General features: G+C 55.6%; 1 protein-coding gene across 2 annotated transcripts in view; it reads right to left on the minus strand.

The window, feature by feature from the left end:
• Nucleotides 1-8,062: 8,062 nt before the first annotated feature.
• The window catches only part of PARVG (parvin gamma), a 22,925-nt gene continuing 14,160 nt past the window's right edge, over nt 8,063-16,827 (minus strand). Inside the window, exons 12-14 of one of the 2 annotated variants that reach the window (XR_004424195.1) lie at nt 12,610-12,707; nt 10,749-10,821; nt 10,244-10,296 (exon numbers count right to left, since the gene is read on the minus strand). Coding sequence is in view for 1 of the 2 variants with exons in the window: in XM_033118354.1 (XP_032974245.1) it covers nt 10,187-10,296; nt 10,749-10,821 (183 nt within the window). In the remaining variant the exon portion in view is untranslated. Of the gene's footprint in view, nt 10,297-10,748; nt 10,822-12,609; nt 12,708-16,827 lie in introns of both variants that reach the window. The other variant, XM_033118354.1, reaches the window with a different exon arrangement.

Below are 16,827 nucleotides of genomic sequence, written 5' to 3' on the forward strand. Positions count from 1 at the left end.
TACTGACAGCTGGGTCAAGAAGGCACTGCTCATGGCCTCCCTGCCGGGTCAGAAAGCTGAGGGCTGGCCGACAGTGGATTTCGGGCTGGGGGGAAAGGGTCTGACTTTATTCAGAGCAGTTTCAGGGAATATGTGGGACGAAAAGCTTTCTTGGGGTGTCGGGGCAAATTCAAGAAAGATGGGGAAGAGTTTGCTCTTCCAAGGAGCTTTGATATCAAGGGGGAAAGGAGGCGGAAGAAGCTTGTATGAAGATGGGAGGTCCAGCTAGATGCATGCGTGCTGACGCGAAGAGCTGATGATGGGAAGGTCAGCTGAGCACATATCCTGAGCCTGGCACTGGTGGGCGGGGCCAAGCGCACAACAGGAAACAAAGCAGACTTGACCTGACCCAGGTACCCTCGGCTTTGGTAGGTCTTTCTAGCCAGAGGGCATTCATTGCACCCACCCTGGCCTGGCTCTACCCTGCACACCCCCTGCCAACTCCTGGAGGAGGGTGAGCCCCTAAAATGCACAGGCTCAGCGCTGTGCAGTCTGGAGCAGCATGCATCCTTCAAAAAGAACAGCCTGACTGCTGTCGGACGCACCACCTTCCCATTAACCGCCTCCGAAAACAACCGAGAGCAGCTGGCAAACAGTCAAGCCACATCCCAGTGGGGGAAGCAGCAAGACGTGACATGAACGAGGATTCTGCAGCCTGAGCCCAAGAGGGAGGGCCAGACAGGCACCCGTTAGGAACGTCTATTTGTGGCTCTCCTGTCTAATTTCTGAATATGACAATGAATAAATATTGGTCTTTCCTTCTGCAGCCTTTTCCATCTGGGTGGTTCAACCAAGTAGATGCTGCCACCTCTTGTTTTCTAGAACTGGGGAGAGACGGGGGTCCAGGAATGGAAAAGGTGTCCACCTGGCATCTCATAGAAAGATGGTAGCAGGACATTCAGAGGAGCATGGGAAGGTCAGAGCCTCTTGGAGGGGAGCTGGCGTTGCTTAAGCTTGAGCTCTACCTCCTGCTTTTGTCCCTCAATGTACTCGGACAAGATCTCATCCAACTACTACTTGAATACCACCAATGATGGGAAGCTCACTACCGCCAAGTGGTTCATTCCATTGTTAGATGGTTCAGAATGTCAGAAAGTTCTTTCCTTTGCAAAACTTCCGTTTTGAATTCTTACATCATACTGTTCTAGACATGGGAGGCAGTGAATAAGACCTGCAGGGTCCCTGCCCTCAGTGGAGAAACAAATAGGAACCTTGACAGATAGCAAAGAGAAGGGAGGGAGGAGATTCCAGCTAGTGCCCTGACAACTAAGCTGACAACTGGGTCAGGAAGACACTGTGCAAGGGACATCAGCAAGGACGGCCTTCTGGACACATAGCATGGGGACCCGGCTGGCCTCTGAGGCTGGGGGACCCCCCGAGGGGGGAAGACATCTTCCATACACTCTTCCAGGAGCAGAAACTGGACTGGGCGACTGGGTATTTGGCAGCAGGGCACTGCGCCTCCTCTCCGAGCCCCGGGGGGCAGGGGCTGTCTGGGTGTGTGCTGCCCCTTCCCGGCTAGGCCTCTGTGGGACCTGGAGGAGCCTGTGCTCTGAGCCGTGCTGGGAGGGCCGCAAGGCTCTGGAGGCCACAGCGAAGTCGGAGGGGAGGACCTACGGGGTCTCCCCCACCCCAGAGGCCTCCCGTCCTGCCGGCCTTGGGCCTCCCAGGCTTAGTATGTTTATTGGACTGTGCTCAGCTCCTGTGGGCTCTGAGCCCAAATCTAGCTTCTCCCGCTTCGCCCTGGCTCAGCCCCACCCTCCGGGGCTCACATGCCTGCTCCTCTTACCTGGAGACAGCCCCACAGGGACCTAAAGAAGGCCGATCCCATCCCTCCTGGCCCTTCTCCAAGATTACAGTAGGCTGAAGAGAGTCCCCAAAACAATATGTCAATATGTCCGTGTCCTAACTCCCAAGACCTGTGACTTTGGACATAGGGTCTTTGTAGATGTAGTTAAGGTGGTCATTCTGGATTTAGGGTGGGCCCGAAGTCACATGACCGGCATCCTGATAAGACAGACGAGAGGGAGGTTTGCGACACAAACACAGAAGAGACCCCGAGGGAAGCCTGTGTGAGGATGGGCTGAGGGAACCACCAGAGGCTGAGAGACAGCCCTGGGCAGTGTCCCTCAGAGCCCCCAGAAGGACCCAGCCCGCCGACACCTCGACCTTGGACCCTGGCCTCCAGACTGTGAGACAATATGTTTCTGTTGTATTAAGTCTCCCAGTGTGTGCTGATTTGTTACAGCAGCCCCAGGAAACTCCTGCAAAGACTGACAACCATTTGGGTGACAAGTGCCCAGGAATACTAGTAGAACGAGTGAATGAGGGCAGAGTTAAGCAGCGCTCACCTGGTGCCTTCTCTTTCTGTTAACACTACAAGGTCACATCCATTCTTAACATCTGGTTCTAGCTCCCAGCTAAAGCCCTGGGCCACTTGGGGCTATCACATTTGAGTCCCCTGGCTTGGTCATGTTGTGGCTGTGTGGCCCAGAGCAAGTTATCAACCCCTCTGGGCTCCTGCCAAATGAGTATTTGAGGACTCCCATTTAAGGTTATCTTGAGGATTCAAAATAGTATTTGCAAAGCTCACTGCTAGGAGCTGGCGCTTAGTAGGTGCCATTAAGTACAAACTCCTCGATGTGACTTCAGTCACAACTGCAAGTTGCGATTAGGATATTTTTGCCTGAAGCTGGTGTTTTTTTATATGTAATTTTACTCTTATCAATAGAGGCAGCTTATAAAATGTGTAGCTAAGTGTGTTGAAAGGATTTTACACTTGTGTAAGAATTTTCCTAAAAACACCTTCACAAATCAAGGGGGGATGTCTTTGCCAGACCCCACATCCTGTAGTGGAGATGGAGGAACTGGTCACTGCTGCCCTGTCCGGCGGGATGGGATGCAGCCCCCGGCCCTGTGCCCGCACACTGGCCAGGGCTGCTGTGCCTGGAGGATAAATAGCCCAGACGACCTCCGAGCCAGGATCTGGCCATCTTTCTTTCCAGCTCTCTTGGACCTGCCAAGTTGGCCCAAAAGTAGCCGTGCCAAAAAGAAAGCTGCGTTTAAAATATTTTCTGTCTTCACTCAAGAGAGGACCTGGGTCATCCACTCGCCAGGGAACAGCCTGACACAGGCCAGCTGTCCATGGGGCCTGCCTGAGGCTCCTTCCCCTGCTGGGCTCACCAGCTTGGTCCATCCTGGGCTGGAACACTTCTCCGGTCCCATTTGCCCTCTGTGTCCACGTCTCCTCGGGTCCCGGGCTCTGGTCTCACATAAGCAATACCTGCTCCTTGCATCTCAAATTCACCGTTGCCAAGTCTACCAGCAGCCAAGTGTGACTGTGGCAGCCACAGAGCCCCGTGGATCCTGCCATGTGCCTTCCAGTCTGAGTCACCAAAGGCCACTAGCTTCTTCTTGGGACACTCGTAGCCTGGTTCATCTGTCATGAGAAGCTCGAGGCAGACAGAGTGGCCACAGGTACTCAGTCCATCAGCCGTGCCAACCTGAGTTCAGACCAGACGGGTGAGTGGGACGCCTCCTGGTGATTCCCTGCTTCCTTCCCCCAAAGTCATGGGCAGATAAAGGGCAGAGGAGAGATTTGAACCCAGATGTCCCGTCTTTAAAGCCAGTTCCTACTTTGCTACAGGGTGGTTTCGGTGGGTGAATGATAAACTTGATTAGCTGTGTCGCCCCAGGTTGGGGGAAGGGAAGGAAAGTTGGGGGAGTCTGAGCAGAAGAGGGAGTCCAGGGGCTCCACTGGAAAGAAGTTGCAGAGCGTCCTCGCCTGAGGTCCTGAGATTCAGCGTTTCTGGCACATCCCTGTTTTAGCAGCACTGGGTCCAGGTGTTTTGGGGCCCAAAGCTTCTACAGCTTCTACACCGGGGCTGGGCACTGGGCACTCAGTGGGCAGCAGGCTCCCATTCATGTACGTGGCACTCAGAGCAGGGCTCCAGCCGAATCAGCTGGGGTCAAGGCACAGAGAGGTCACACGCAGTGTGGTTTCAAGCCAAAGCTAGAAATGACCACTGTAGCCCAGAGATGGCAGGACGCAAACAGAGATGACTCAGGGGAACCTAGAATACGCAACTAGGAAAGAAAGCCCAGCCGGATCTGAGGGTGTTTTCTCCTGTTCATGCCGCCTGGCCGTGGCCATCCATGGCCCCAGGAGGGATCAATCGGGGCCCGTATCTCTGTGTCTCTTTTTCACGTCGGCCGTGTTTTCTCACAAAAGACAGATATTTCTCCACTGAAATGGAAGATAAACAAGGAGGGGCTATGGGTTTCTATTTCCTTGTGGTCTGGAACCATGGCTGCATGTTAGAATCACCTGCACAGATCTAGACCTCCCAGTGCCTGGGAGCCTGGACCAGGGACTGAGAATACCTACAGGTGGGACGTGCGATCAGGTGAGTCCAGCCACATCACCTGGAGCTTGTTAGCAACTCAGAGTCTGACACCCAAGTGAGAGCAGCAAAAACAGTGTACCAGGTACATAGCGTGACCATCAGGGATGCCCCATTCCCACCTTCCATGGGATGCTGCAACCCCATGCAGCCTCCCCGAAAGGTGGGGGTACTCCCTTCATTCGCACACCTCTAAAGCAGCACATGCCATCTGTGCATGGCCTCGGCCTCATCTATTAGAAAGCTCTTCCTGATACTGATAAGGAATCTGCCTCCTGGGCCCTGGCCAGTGACAGCTGGGGGCCTCTGCCTCCCACAGGTAGGCTTGGGGGGTCTCGTCTCCATCTCAGGCTGTGGGTGCCTCTGCATCTGTTTCTTGCTTCCCTCATCCTGGGACCGCAGGCCAATTCCTCCCCAGAACAGCTGGGACGAGGTGTTCAAGGAGATCGACTCTCCCCAGCATACCCCACACCAGTTTCATGTTTGAGAAGCCTTTTGTAGGTGGCATATACTGACGTGACTGGGAAAACCACCTATGGGTAACTGCTGCCCCTCCCCCACTGTCTGGCTGGATCAGGGACAAGGGTTAGAAGACAAGACTGGGAGGGGGTATTGAGTGGCCTTGACCAGGAGTAGAGAGTGGAGGAGAACGGGTGGGGGAGCAGATACCTACATCCACATGGAGACTTGGTGACGGGAATGCTGGAGAGAGAGAATTTCAAAGATGCTTTGCTGCTTATCAAAAATCTACAACGTGCAACCAGAGAAGGACTTCCGTTTTCCACACTAGGGCAGATTATTCACTGAGCAATAGTCCCACGGCAAAGCAACGAAAAAACAACATATGTGTATGTGTACACGAACATGTTGTTATATATACATATATACATATATAATACGTGTATTAAAATGCATCACACGGAACAAGCAGAAACAAGGAAAATCCAGAGAACCGGGAGTGCAATTGCCAGTCCGCGGAGGTAAGCAGTTGCTAAAGCTGACTTTGCCCTGGGGACATCTGCCAAGCTGGTCACCTGATCGTCCTTTGCCACAACCACACACTGCTCTGGGTGGGAAAAACACCCCGGGCCACCAACACGAGAGGCAGAGAGGGAGCCCACCTGCGGCTGGGCTCAATAAAAGGGCTGTGCTTTTACTGTGGGAATAAGCTGGGGGGTGGGGGGGAGCCTGAAGACGGAAAGCAAGGACACTTGCCTAATATCAACCCTGGTACTGGGGGAAAAGAAACAAAATCTCCTCGAAGTCATAACCACAAACCAGCCCTAATGTGGTGTCTACATCAGCTGTGTGGACCACACGTCTTAGACTAGAACCTGAACTTAAAGGGAGCTGACTCGGAGTGACCCTGGCCATCCGGCTGAAGCAGATGTGAATTGTCTTGGGAGGTGCCCACTTTCAACGTCGATCTCGGACAATGCCCAGTGGGTAAGTAGAAGGACCATGGGCGGAGCTCGCCGAAGACACACACGGAAACACACCATGAACGAGAGTCAGCGCAAACAACAGGCAGCGGGAATGGACCACAGGTGGGCTTCGGGCATCAGCTCGTCAGGCGCAGAACATAAAACAAAGACGCCAAACATACAGAAAGAATTAAAAGAAGGAATCAAAAACGGGAGTAAGGAACAAGACCCTATAAAATGGCTGAGAAAATGTGAAAAGGAAACAAATGAAACTTCTAGAAACGGAAACAGAAAAACCGTATGATTGAAATAAAACAAACGGATTAAACAGCAGAATCCAAGCAGCTGTTGAGTCAAGATGCCACCAGCTGCTGCAACAAACACCAAAAGGATGAAGTTCAAACCTTTCTTACTCACGTAAGGGTTCAAAGCAGGTGTCACTGCCCGGCAGGCTGCTCCCCACCCAGGGTGATTCCATCAGTGGCTCCACCAGGTTCGGCACATGGCTCCCAATTCCACACTTGTCTGCATCACCGGGTCATCATTGCACATCAAGGAGCATCGAGGGGCTTGCAGGGGACCAGGTTTGAGGACCAGGCCCAGCAACGGCAACGTTGCTTCCTACTTGATTCACATTTCATTGACTAGGGGTCAGTGACGAGGCCACGTCAAATTACAAGGGAGCCTGGGAAACGTAGTCGAGCTGCACGACCAGCATGGGAAGGAAATGGGTTTGATGAGCTGAGTGGCCAGGCCACGCGGGCCACAGCTGCTGAAGAAAGGTGAGCGTCCAGTAAATGTTAGCCATGGCTATTGTTTAGCTGATAGCATGACAATAGCTAACTTCAAACCCTGTCTTCATTATTTCAGTTCATCCTTATGACTCCCACCCTGGGGATTAAGCTGAACAGGGAGGATCATACTATCTTATCGGTAAGGGAACTTGTGCTCACAGAAGGGAAGTGCCTTGCCTAAGACGACACAGCTGTGAAGAGGCTCAGTGGTCTTGGAGCCCAGGACTTCCCGGGACAGGACGTCACACTGCTGCCTCTGGCTATAGATGACAAGGGAAACGGAGAGATCCTGAAACCAGGCTCCCCCTGTTGCCTCTGTGTTTTCAACTGAGCTGGTGAACCCACAGACCTAGCTCGGGAGCCACGGGAACTGGCCAGAGGACAGAGCAGTGAATACAGAGTTGAGCTCAGTTTTAATGCGTGTCCTGGGGTGTCAGGAGACTAGCTGGGTGGGCTCAGGTCAACACACCTGGTCGGCATCTGCCTCAGACTGGGAGAGCTAAGCGGTCACTGCCAGCAAATATTTACCCAGTGCCTCCGACGCGCTGGGTAGTGTTGTGAGTTCCACCAGCAGAGCTCACCTGATGCGGTTCACCTGCTAAGCTAGCTCCTTAGTGCCTGCCCTGAGCTTCCCACGCTGGCATGCAGCTGGACTACATTTCCCAGCCTCCCTTGCAATTTGACTGTGTGCCAGGGCCCTATGTCACGTCATGACATTCTCACCAGGACCCATGGGCTTTTTTTTTTTAATTTTTTTTTTGGGGGGGAATATTGGGGAACAGTGTGTTTCTCCAGGGTCCATCAGCTCCAAGTCGTTGTCCTTCAATGTAGTTGTGGAGGGCGCAGCTCAGCTCCAAGTCCAGTGGCCGTTTTTAATATTTAGTTGCAAGGGGTGAAGCCCATCACCCCATGTGGGAATTGAACCTGCGACCTTGTTGAGAGCTCGCGCTCTAACCAACTGAGCTGTCCGGCCGCCCCTCCGGAAGCTCAGCGGCAGCTCGTTGTCTTCAATCTAGTTGTGGAGGGTGCACAGCTCACTGGCCCATGTGGGAATCGAACCTACTGAGCCGTCCGGCTGCCCCTAGGCTTTTAATTCTGTTTTAGTAGGTGTAGTGGTGATGGTGATGGTGGTGATGGTGATGGTGGTGATGGTGGTGATGGTGATGGTGATGGTGATGGTGATGATGGTGATGGTGGTGATGGTGGTGGTGGTGGTGGTGATGGTGATGGTGATGATGGTGATGGTGGTGATGGTGGTGATGGTGATGATGGTGGTGATGGTGGTGGTGGTGGTGGTGATGGTGATGGTGATGATGGTGATGGTGGTGATGGTGGTGATGGTGGTGATGGTGGTGATGGTGATGTCTGACATTATTGAACGCTGAATGCCCAGCAATGTTTCAAACTCTTTAGATAGATTCTCTTCTTTAATTTTCATAATAACCCCACAAGGAGTAGATTCCCTATTACTTCCATTTGACAGTGAAGGAAACTGAGGCTTAGGCAGGTGAGTGATTCACCCAGCATCACAGAGCAAATAGAAGATGCACCCAGGACTTATGCTCCAGAGTCTGACTCGAGCACTACGCCACCCTGTGTCTTCCATCACAGGCCGTGTGTGTCTCCAGGACACAGCCTCCGTCTCAGCTGCCTCTATGGCCTCATCTCGAAGCCCAGGGCCTGTACACAGTGCGTGTCCAGGGAAGGTTTGTGAGTAATGGCTTGTGCACGAGGATTTGTATGGATATGAAAACCCACCGGTGCACGGATGCATCGTGTTTGTGGGCAATAATCATACCAATCGATTTGGAACGCAATCGTTGGCCCACCCAGGTCCTTTGGCCGGCTCTTCCTGGAAGAATCATTTCTGGGACATCCCCACTGTCTGTTTTCCAACCAGCCGGGCCTCCCAGAGTCTGCTGCCCCAGCTCAGCACAGGGCCCCATGGACCAAGTGGCCCCGGCTGCTCCCTGGGTCAAATCCCCATCGGTTTAGGCCCCTGTGAGCTCCGAGGTAAGAAAGGCCCGTGAGGCCCTCTGCCTGGCTGCCCAGATCGTATAAGGAAGGAGACCCATGGGGGCAGGGACGGGGGTAGGGGCGGTGGCAGTTTTGATCTGCTGCCAAAAGCGAGAGGAGGAGGAACACACTTTTCTCCAGACAAGCTGTTCGCTTACCAGCTGACTTTGGTAAAAGAAAAAAATATTCCTAGTGCCATCTGTTCCCAGAGTGGGGCTGGTGTGGGGCCTGGGGCTTCCCGCAGCTCAGGCAGCCAGACCCAGTTTCAGAATCCAAGACAGCTGCCCCCTGGATTATTTTGGGAAGCGGCTCAACTCCGAGGCACCCCGGCCTTCGAGGCATTTCCCATCACTCCAAAGCTGTTTGCACACCCAACCCAAGCCTGCCAGCTCCTTCTCAGGCCCTGGACGTCTTCCACTGACGCCCACTATAAATATCCTGCTTCTAACTTCTGCTGCAACTTTAACTGGAGTCAGATTTCTCGGGATGGAGGAGAAGGAGAGTGAGCGCTGAATGGAGAGAGCAGCTCCCTCTCCCTTCCTTGCCAGTCTTCTTTGTGGGAACCACTCCCTGCACCCACCCACAAGCACCGGGATCCCCCAGGCGTCCACCCTGTCCCAGGGCTCACCCCTCCGCCATTCTCTCCGCAAGGATGTCCCCACTCCTTTTGTGAGTGACAAGCTCCTGAGGTGGGTGGGATGAGGGCACCTCAGGCAGGGACGACAGCCTCAGAAAGGCTTGGAAAGAACACAGGGCTTTCAGCTTGGAGAGGCTGGGGTGGAGTAGGAGACAGAACATGGTCAGCAAGAAAGCCGCAAAGCCAGCGACGCTAGGAGGACCCACAGCACCGGACACCTCCCTGCAGGCAGACTGGGAGACCATCTGAGCCATGAATCAGTCACAAAGATTTCTGCTTCGTGACTTGGGTAAAGCTCATGATTTCAGCCAAAGGGGGAGGCCTGAGCCACAGTTCCTCTGGCAGGTAAGTGACCTAACTTCCCCGAGTGGCTCAGGAGCGTGGGTTTGGAGCCACGTGGGGCTCCTGTATCTGGATGATAAACCTGGGGCCGTCATCCCAAATAGGAGGCATGGGGGCGACAGCAGCTGAGTGTGGGCAGGCCAGCTCTGGCCATGAGCCCTGACACCTGACAGCCCCTCCCATCCCAAAAGCCACATCGCTGGGCTCTGGCTGCCCCCAAGGGCGCCCTCAGAGGTGAGAGGCCGAGCACCTTCCATGCTGGCCCCATGGGGAGGGAGGCTGCGTACAGGGGTCAGCCATACTTACGCATATTTAAGAGTCCTTCAGGGGACACCAGCAGGCTCCCAAAATCCCTCCCAGAAATACATTTGTTAAAATAAACTGAGCAGGGCCAGGGGTTGGCTCAAAATGGATCCATGCCTAGTGGGTTCAGAGATATTCAGACAGATGGAAACAGGAGACGGAGGTGGGGGGCCCTCCAGCTGGGCCAAGGGGGAGGCTCTGAGAAGCCACTTTGTGGGGCAGTGATGGTTAATTCGGGGATCCACCAGGCTTCCTGTCCATGTTCTCTTTCAGCTTGTGCTTGCAAAACAGGCTGTAGAGGACCCGCAGTGTGCTCTTGGTGTCTTTGTTCACAATGTCTGTGGACGGAGGAAAGCAGGGCAGCCAGTCAGGTCTGCGCAGGGGAGGGGGTGACCCACCGTCCCAGTTTGCCTGGGACTGAGGGGTTTCCTCGGACACGGGGCTGCAGCACTAACTTGGGGATCCCCCGGCAAAGCAGGTAGTTGGTCAGGGTAGGCCTGAGTCCCAGGACCCGCCACGTGGTCCCGCCCCCTCCTCCTCCCTCCCAGTGCCCCCCACCCCCCTTTCTGCACTGCAGCAACTCCTCAAGCTCTCACCTCGCTGGACAGCGCGTGCCCAGGGACCCCTCCACCAGGGGGTGGGCGGGTGGAACTGTGGGCGCAATGCCCCCCTAGGAAGCCTCAGCAAATGCCCATTGTCCACCCACACCAAGAAAGACAGCCACACAAACACACACTGCCCCCCAACCCCGGCGAGAACAGGGACCCAGCCCACGTGTGCCCGCACTCACCCTCGGGGCTGACGGGGTAGGTGAGCAGGCCTTCGTCCTTCAGCAGTTCCAGGGCCAAGGTCACATTGTGCACCTACCATGAGAAGACCCCGTCCGATGTTGGCAAAATGAGGGAGCCCCACCCCAGGCCCTGGTCCCCAAGTGCCGGGCCCACCCCCCCCCCCCGTGATGTCCATCACGCATCAAGCAGGCCGCCTCTCGTGGGAGGGGCAGTCACTGAGGAGGGCACCCAGCCTGGGGCTCAGGGAAGGCTTCCTGGTGGAGGCGACACCTGGGGGTAAGTCCTGCCAGTGGAGGCGACGTAGCCAGGGATAGGAGCATGGGTTCATCCCAACCTCTTCCCATGCAGCCCCCAACCCTGTGGGTGACAGATCCCCGCAGAACCGGCTGAACTTCATGGGCAAAGCACCAATGAGGCAACCAAGGCTCCAGGGGGCCAAGGGGCTTATCTGAACTCATGAGACAGAAAGTGCTGGAACCAGGTATGTCTCACCCTGATGCCCATGCAAAGCAGGCTGCAGGCTGGCAGAGTTGCCCCCGCTCAGGCCCACTCGGGCCCTCATTCCCGCTTGGTCAGTGGGTGACCTTCAGCAAGGCGCTTGGCCCCCAGGCCTCTACTTGCTCACCTAGAGTGGGGTCATCACCGCCTCCCCCACACCTTGATACGGGATACTGCGTGGGGAGTCCTGCCAGCCCTGGGCTCAGAGCAGACCCTCTGTCAGCTGGGGGGCGGGGGGGGGATGAGGGTCGGGGGTCACCTCCCTTTCCACATCTAGTCTTTAACTTGGGCCTCAGATACCACCGAATAGACCCAGCCCTTTTGTGTGGGGCAGCAGCCTGGTGCAGCAGAAAGAGAGGGTGTGGGGTGAAGTGGGAGGAGTGAGGTCTAAAGCTGGCTGAACCCCTGATTCATTTTGACCTCATGGAGGTCCTCCCTTCAATGGTCTCAGCCCCCTAAAGATCCACTGTGGGGGCTGGACCGCCCAGACCGGTGGCCAGCTGTGCCAGCCATCCCAGCCCCCCAGCCAGCTTCAAACAGGCCCGGCAGTTCACATGGCAACACCGCCAGGGAATTGGAGTCCCAACGGGCAGTGCCGTGAACGAGCAAGACCCATGAAGGGAGGCCAGCCCTGCCCAGGCCACCCCTGGTCACCTCCTAGTGGGCTGGGCAGGAGGAGGCTGGAGATCTGAATTGGATGTCTGTGCACCAACCCCCAGGTTGCGTGTCACAGGCAGACGGGTCACCTGTCCTGGCTGGACCTCAACTCCCTCGTCTGTACCATGGGAATAGCCTGTCTTCCAGCCTGCCTCTCCAAGGCTGCCAAGGGTCAAAGGTGATGATGGACAGGAACTGAGGCCACAGAGCAAGATGTGAAGGTGGGACGATGAAGGCCCAGCAAATCCCGTGTCTGGGCCCCTGTAAGGGCCGGAAGGTGGAACATGTGTAGGAGGAGGGCTTGAAGCCCGGTGAGAAAGAGCTCTCCCTGCAGGAGAAAGGACGTGGGTCAGAGTCCTGGTCCAGGGGCACACGGCAGGGTCAGGGGAGAATCTTCTGCCTGCCCCCAAGGACTCCTGCTGGGGCAGGAGGCTGGCATCCTGTCCGCCCTGGTACTGGCTCCCTGGTGGGCTGTGCAGGGACCGTGAGGCAGCCCCTTGGGATATGGAGGGCAGAGAGAGCAGCTCCACTGGGGAGAGCTGTTGTTGGAGCATCAAACGGATGGAGCAGGGGATAGGTGCAGGATGCAGGGAGAGTGCGAGAGAGGGGGTCACCAGCCCAGCAGGGCCGTCCCCTCTACAGTGAGTCCAGAAGAAGAAACAAAGCCTGGCCCAGGGTCCATGCTCCCAAGCAGGGGGGACACACCTCTAAGGATGGAAGGAAATCTCAGAGTGAGCAAAGCAGAGCTCCACCACTCCTTCCTGTCATTGTGTCCCCACGTCTTCCCCCCAGACTGGAATATTCTGGAAAACAAGGGATGCATATTGTTCACATTCTCATCATGAATACTAGTCACAAGATACACAGAAAGTAAATGTTAGAGGGAGAAGGAGTGACTGAGACTGGACCCAACACACGGCTCGCCCGCCGTACGGGGTACCCCTGCCCTTGTCGTACTCTCTAAGCCAGCGTCTCCCAAAGCATGATCCAGGGTAGGGAAGGAAAGGGGTGTCTGTGACCAAACGGTTTGGGGAAATGTTGGCTTAAACACAGTAATAGGGAAGCCCTTCTCTGCAGGACTTCTCAGAGCCTTGAATATCCATGTATGATGGTGTATCATGAACTTTCAAGACGACGCATGCTTTCCCAAGTTATTTGACCATAGGATCCATTTATCACAGAGCACCTCACGGGATCAGTGTTTTGGAAACACTTCGTTCATGCTCTTGTCCTGAAAATATTAATTGGGCATCTACTTCGAGCTGGCCACTTGACAGGAGCAAAAGCAGACCCACTCCTGCCCTCGTGGAGTTTGTGCTTTGAGAATTGCTACTACGGACACTACCAAAATGGTCACACTCGCATCTGTGTGACACACTTCTCCTCCAGGCCGCTCAGTCTGCACCAGGAGGAGCTGCCCCGGGCTCCAGAACCATCTCACCATGCTCTGCCCAAAGTATCATTATGTTTTTCTTTTCTGTGCACAGTATGAGATGAAAGTAAAACTGGCCCATTCCGCGGAATTGAGGGAGGTTACGACCCTGGGAGGGGGGGGAGAATAATCGAGTGTGGGAGGAGCAAAGGGCTCCTGGCTCCAGGCTGCTGATTTCCGCTGAACAGATCGCCTCTCTCCCTTCAGCCCTAACATCTCTTCCTGCAGCGAACGGCAACCACACATAAACACCATTTATAAGGAAGGCTTGATATTGACAAACCCAATTCTGAGAGGCCACTCTGCCAAGAAAACAGTTCCTCGGGTGTCCCTCCTTCGGAAAGGGCTGTTGTCCCCACTCTCTTCAGCTAATGACCTGGTCAGCATTTTTATTATCCCTTCCTGCACCTGAGGTTTCCGCCGATACACCATTAAAATTCACTCCTGGGGTCTGAGCTAAGAGGCGGCCTCTTCTCCCCCCACATATTTTGTACCTCATTTTCAGAACACCGTTCTAAGGCTGGTGGATTCAGCAAGCTGGCTGCACTCGGGGACGTTAGAAGTTGTACATTTGTCCCTGCCTTGTAACTGGGGTTTGGAAGCGTGCAAAATATTGAGCACAGGCTTTGACGTCCCATGAAGGCCCAACACCCGAGTCACAAAGAGGGGGCCCCTGTGCTGTTGTGGGTCCCGGCCTGTGTGTGTCCTGCCCTGTTTCCTCCTCCCGCCTCCTCTCATCACTCACACTTCAGTGTCCTGCCTCCTGGATACAGGATCGGTACGGGGGCTCAGCCTCGCACTGGTGTCCTGTACCCGGCACTGTCTCAGCAGCTTCGGGCAAGCCTTCTCAGCCAGAGAGAGGTTCATACTCCTCCACCTCTCGCAGAGCTCGCCCTGGCTCCCCAAGAAGGAATAAAATGGAGAGGCAGCCCTGGCTGACCCTCATCCTAACTGGCTGTGTGCTCTTAGCCAGATCACTGTGGCCCTCTGTACTCCGTTTCCTCCTACAGAAATGGGGCTGGAATAGTTCCTAACTCAGAGGCCCGACTCAAGAAGGTATTAGCAAGTTCACCCACAATGCCTGGGGGATCACTTTGTTGGCCCCGATTCTGCACCCACTCACTTTGCAGGGCTCTCCTGTGTCCCCACCAAGGCCACAGGGGGGCTCCGGCCAACAGAATGAAATGAAGTGACCACATGCCGGCTCTGAGCCCAGGCCTCATGCTTGCTCTCCAGTGTCTCTGCCATTGCCATGAGGAAAGCGTGCCAGGTCCCAGGAGGAGGATGAGAGGCACATGGCACAGAGCAGAACCACCGCAGCCGACCCAGCCAAGAGGGCCTGATCCCCAGCCAATCCCCAGATAAATGATGGAGCCCAGCTGAGCCTGTATCAGCCAAATTCAGGCGCCCTGCAGATCCAGGCAAAGAAATGATGGTTTTAGGACACTGCTTGTTCAGGTGGTTTGTTACGAAGCATTTCTGTGCTAATAGCTGACTGATACAGTGCCTAGTGAACGGTGAGAACCCTGTGAGTGTTGACTGCTGTTCCCACTGTACCACCAGAACCACAAACACCGCACTGCTCCAGCGTATTTTCTCCTCAGCCACCTCCCAACTCCCGGGAATCTGAGCCCTGAATCAACCTTCCCGTCAAGAGAACCCCTGCCTCTTGGGAAAGTGGAGACCATGCCCACTAAGGATGGTGTCTCCATGGTGCAAAAGGAAGAGCAGCAGGCTGAGGGTCAGAAGGCTGGTTCGGGTGTCAGGCCCGCCCTGAGCAGCCAAGTGGTCCTGGCAAGACCCACGACTTCTCGGGCCTTGGTTTGCCCCTCTGTAAAATGGAGATGCAGTCCCAGCCCCACCCTTCCCACAGGTGTGGAATGAGGATGAAATGGAGGAAGGGCCAGGGGAAGCTAGATATAGGTAGTGACTCCAAAAGAACGTGACGGGAGCTGAGATTCAGAGCTTGTAAAATGCTGAGGAGCTCAGAGGAGATGAGAAGGTGGTCAGAACAGACCGCTGGCTGAATGGGTTGGAATAAAGCAGGAGGCAGGCTAGGCCACAAGAACGACCTGGGCAAAGACCTGGAGATGCTAGAGGGCCAGGCCTGAGGCTGCAGGAGTGACAGGACGGGAAGATGGATGAGGCTAGGGAGTGGGCAGGAGGCCCGCTGACTGGGGCCTGGAACGCCAGAGAGCCTGGGAGGTCAGGCGTGCTGCTGGAAGCAAGGGACAAACAGGGCTGCAGACATGGTGGCGGGGAGGGCCTGGAGGAAGGAAGTCGGGGGAGAACCGGGCCAGGGTCAAAGGTGTGGAGCCTCGTGCCCTCCGCCCCCCGCCTTGTGCGCCCAACGAAGGCCATGACATCTGATCCAGCTCCAGGGCCAACGCTTCTCCCCCAGCCCAGGAATGCCTGGGCATGTCAAAGGGGACAGAAAGCTTTTCTCCTCCCAGAAATGGCCTCCAGACTGGCTCTTCTTCAGAAAAGCCATTGCTGCAGAGATAAAGCAGGGACCTGGTGTGACAGAGATAAGCCGGCCACCTGGGGTTCTGGTCAGGCAGGCAGCCGCCCAGCCATCTCCAGCATCACCTGGTCACCTCCTGCAGGGCTGCTGTTCACTCACAAGGGCTCTGGGTCCTGGGCACAGCAGGGGACCCAGGACCACACCCCTGCCCCGCCTCCGCGCCTCCATGCTTCCACCTCCATGGTTCTCTGAACACTTCTTATTGTCTGTGGGGTCTGAGGGGTGTGCAGGGCAGGGGTTGTGAGCCCATTTTAGAGACAAGAAGCCTGAGGTGGTAGAGCAGGGACCAGCACCCCGGCCTCTCTCTCCTCTGCCACGTCTGCCCTGAGTGAGTTACTGTCCCCGTGGGCCTCAGTTTCCTCATCTGAGGAGTAGTGGGAATCCTCTCACTGGCAGGTCTGGGGGGGAAGGGCACTTGTGTCAGGGGAACAGCCTTTGCAAAGTCCAGAGATGGGAGGGCAGGATGTGCCTGAGGAACAGCCGTGGCTCCACATGACGGGGCTGGGGTGCTTAGGGGGAGGCCACAGGGCAGAGGGGGGAAGCAGGAGCCCCACAAGGCCCTGAGGCTGTCAGTCAAACTGCTCTGTCTGTCGGAGGCTCACCCCGTCACTCTCACCAGTGTCGTCATTCTCTCCACCCCCCTTCCCCAGGACTCTCCTGCCTGGACTAATACAGCCGTGTCCCAACCAGCCTACCATCCTCCAGGGTCCACAGGGGAACTCCTGACACCCGCGAGGCCAGACTCCCTGCCACACCTTGCCCTTACCCTGGGAGGAGTGAACCAGGGACACTGCCCTGAAATAGTCATTCTCTGTCCACACCTGAGCCTTCTCTGAAGCAGTTCCCTCCCCTCGGGCTGCCCTACCTAGTTAACTCTGCAAAGCAAACCCTAATCAGCTCCATGGGTCACCTCTTACACAATGTCTTTCCTGACTCCTTCAGATTATACTAAGTACTCTTGCGTTCA

Source organism: Rhinolophus ferrumequinum, chromosome 10 (genome assembly GCF_004115265.2).
Source record: "Rhinolophus ferrumequinum isolate MPI-CBG mRhiFer1 chromosome 10, mRhiFer1_v1.p, whole genome shotgun sequence".
Lineage (NCBI taxonomy): Eukaryota > Metazoa > Chordata > Mammalia > Chiroptera > Rhinolophidae > Rhinolophus > Rhinolophus ferrumequinum.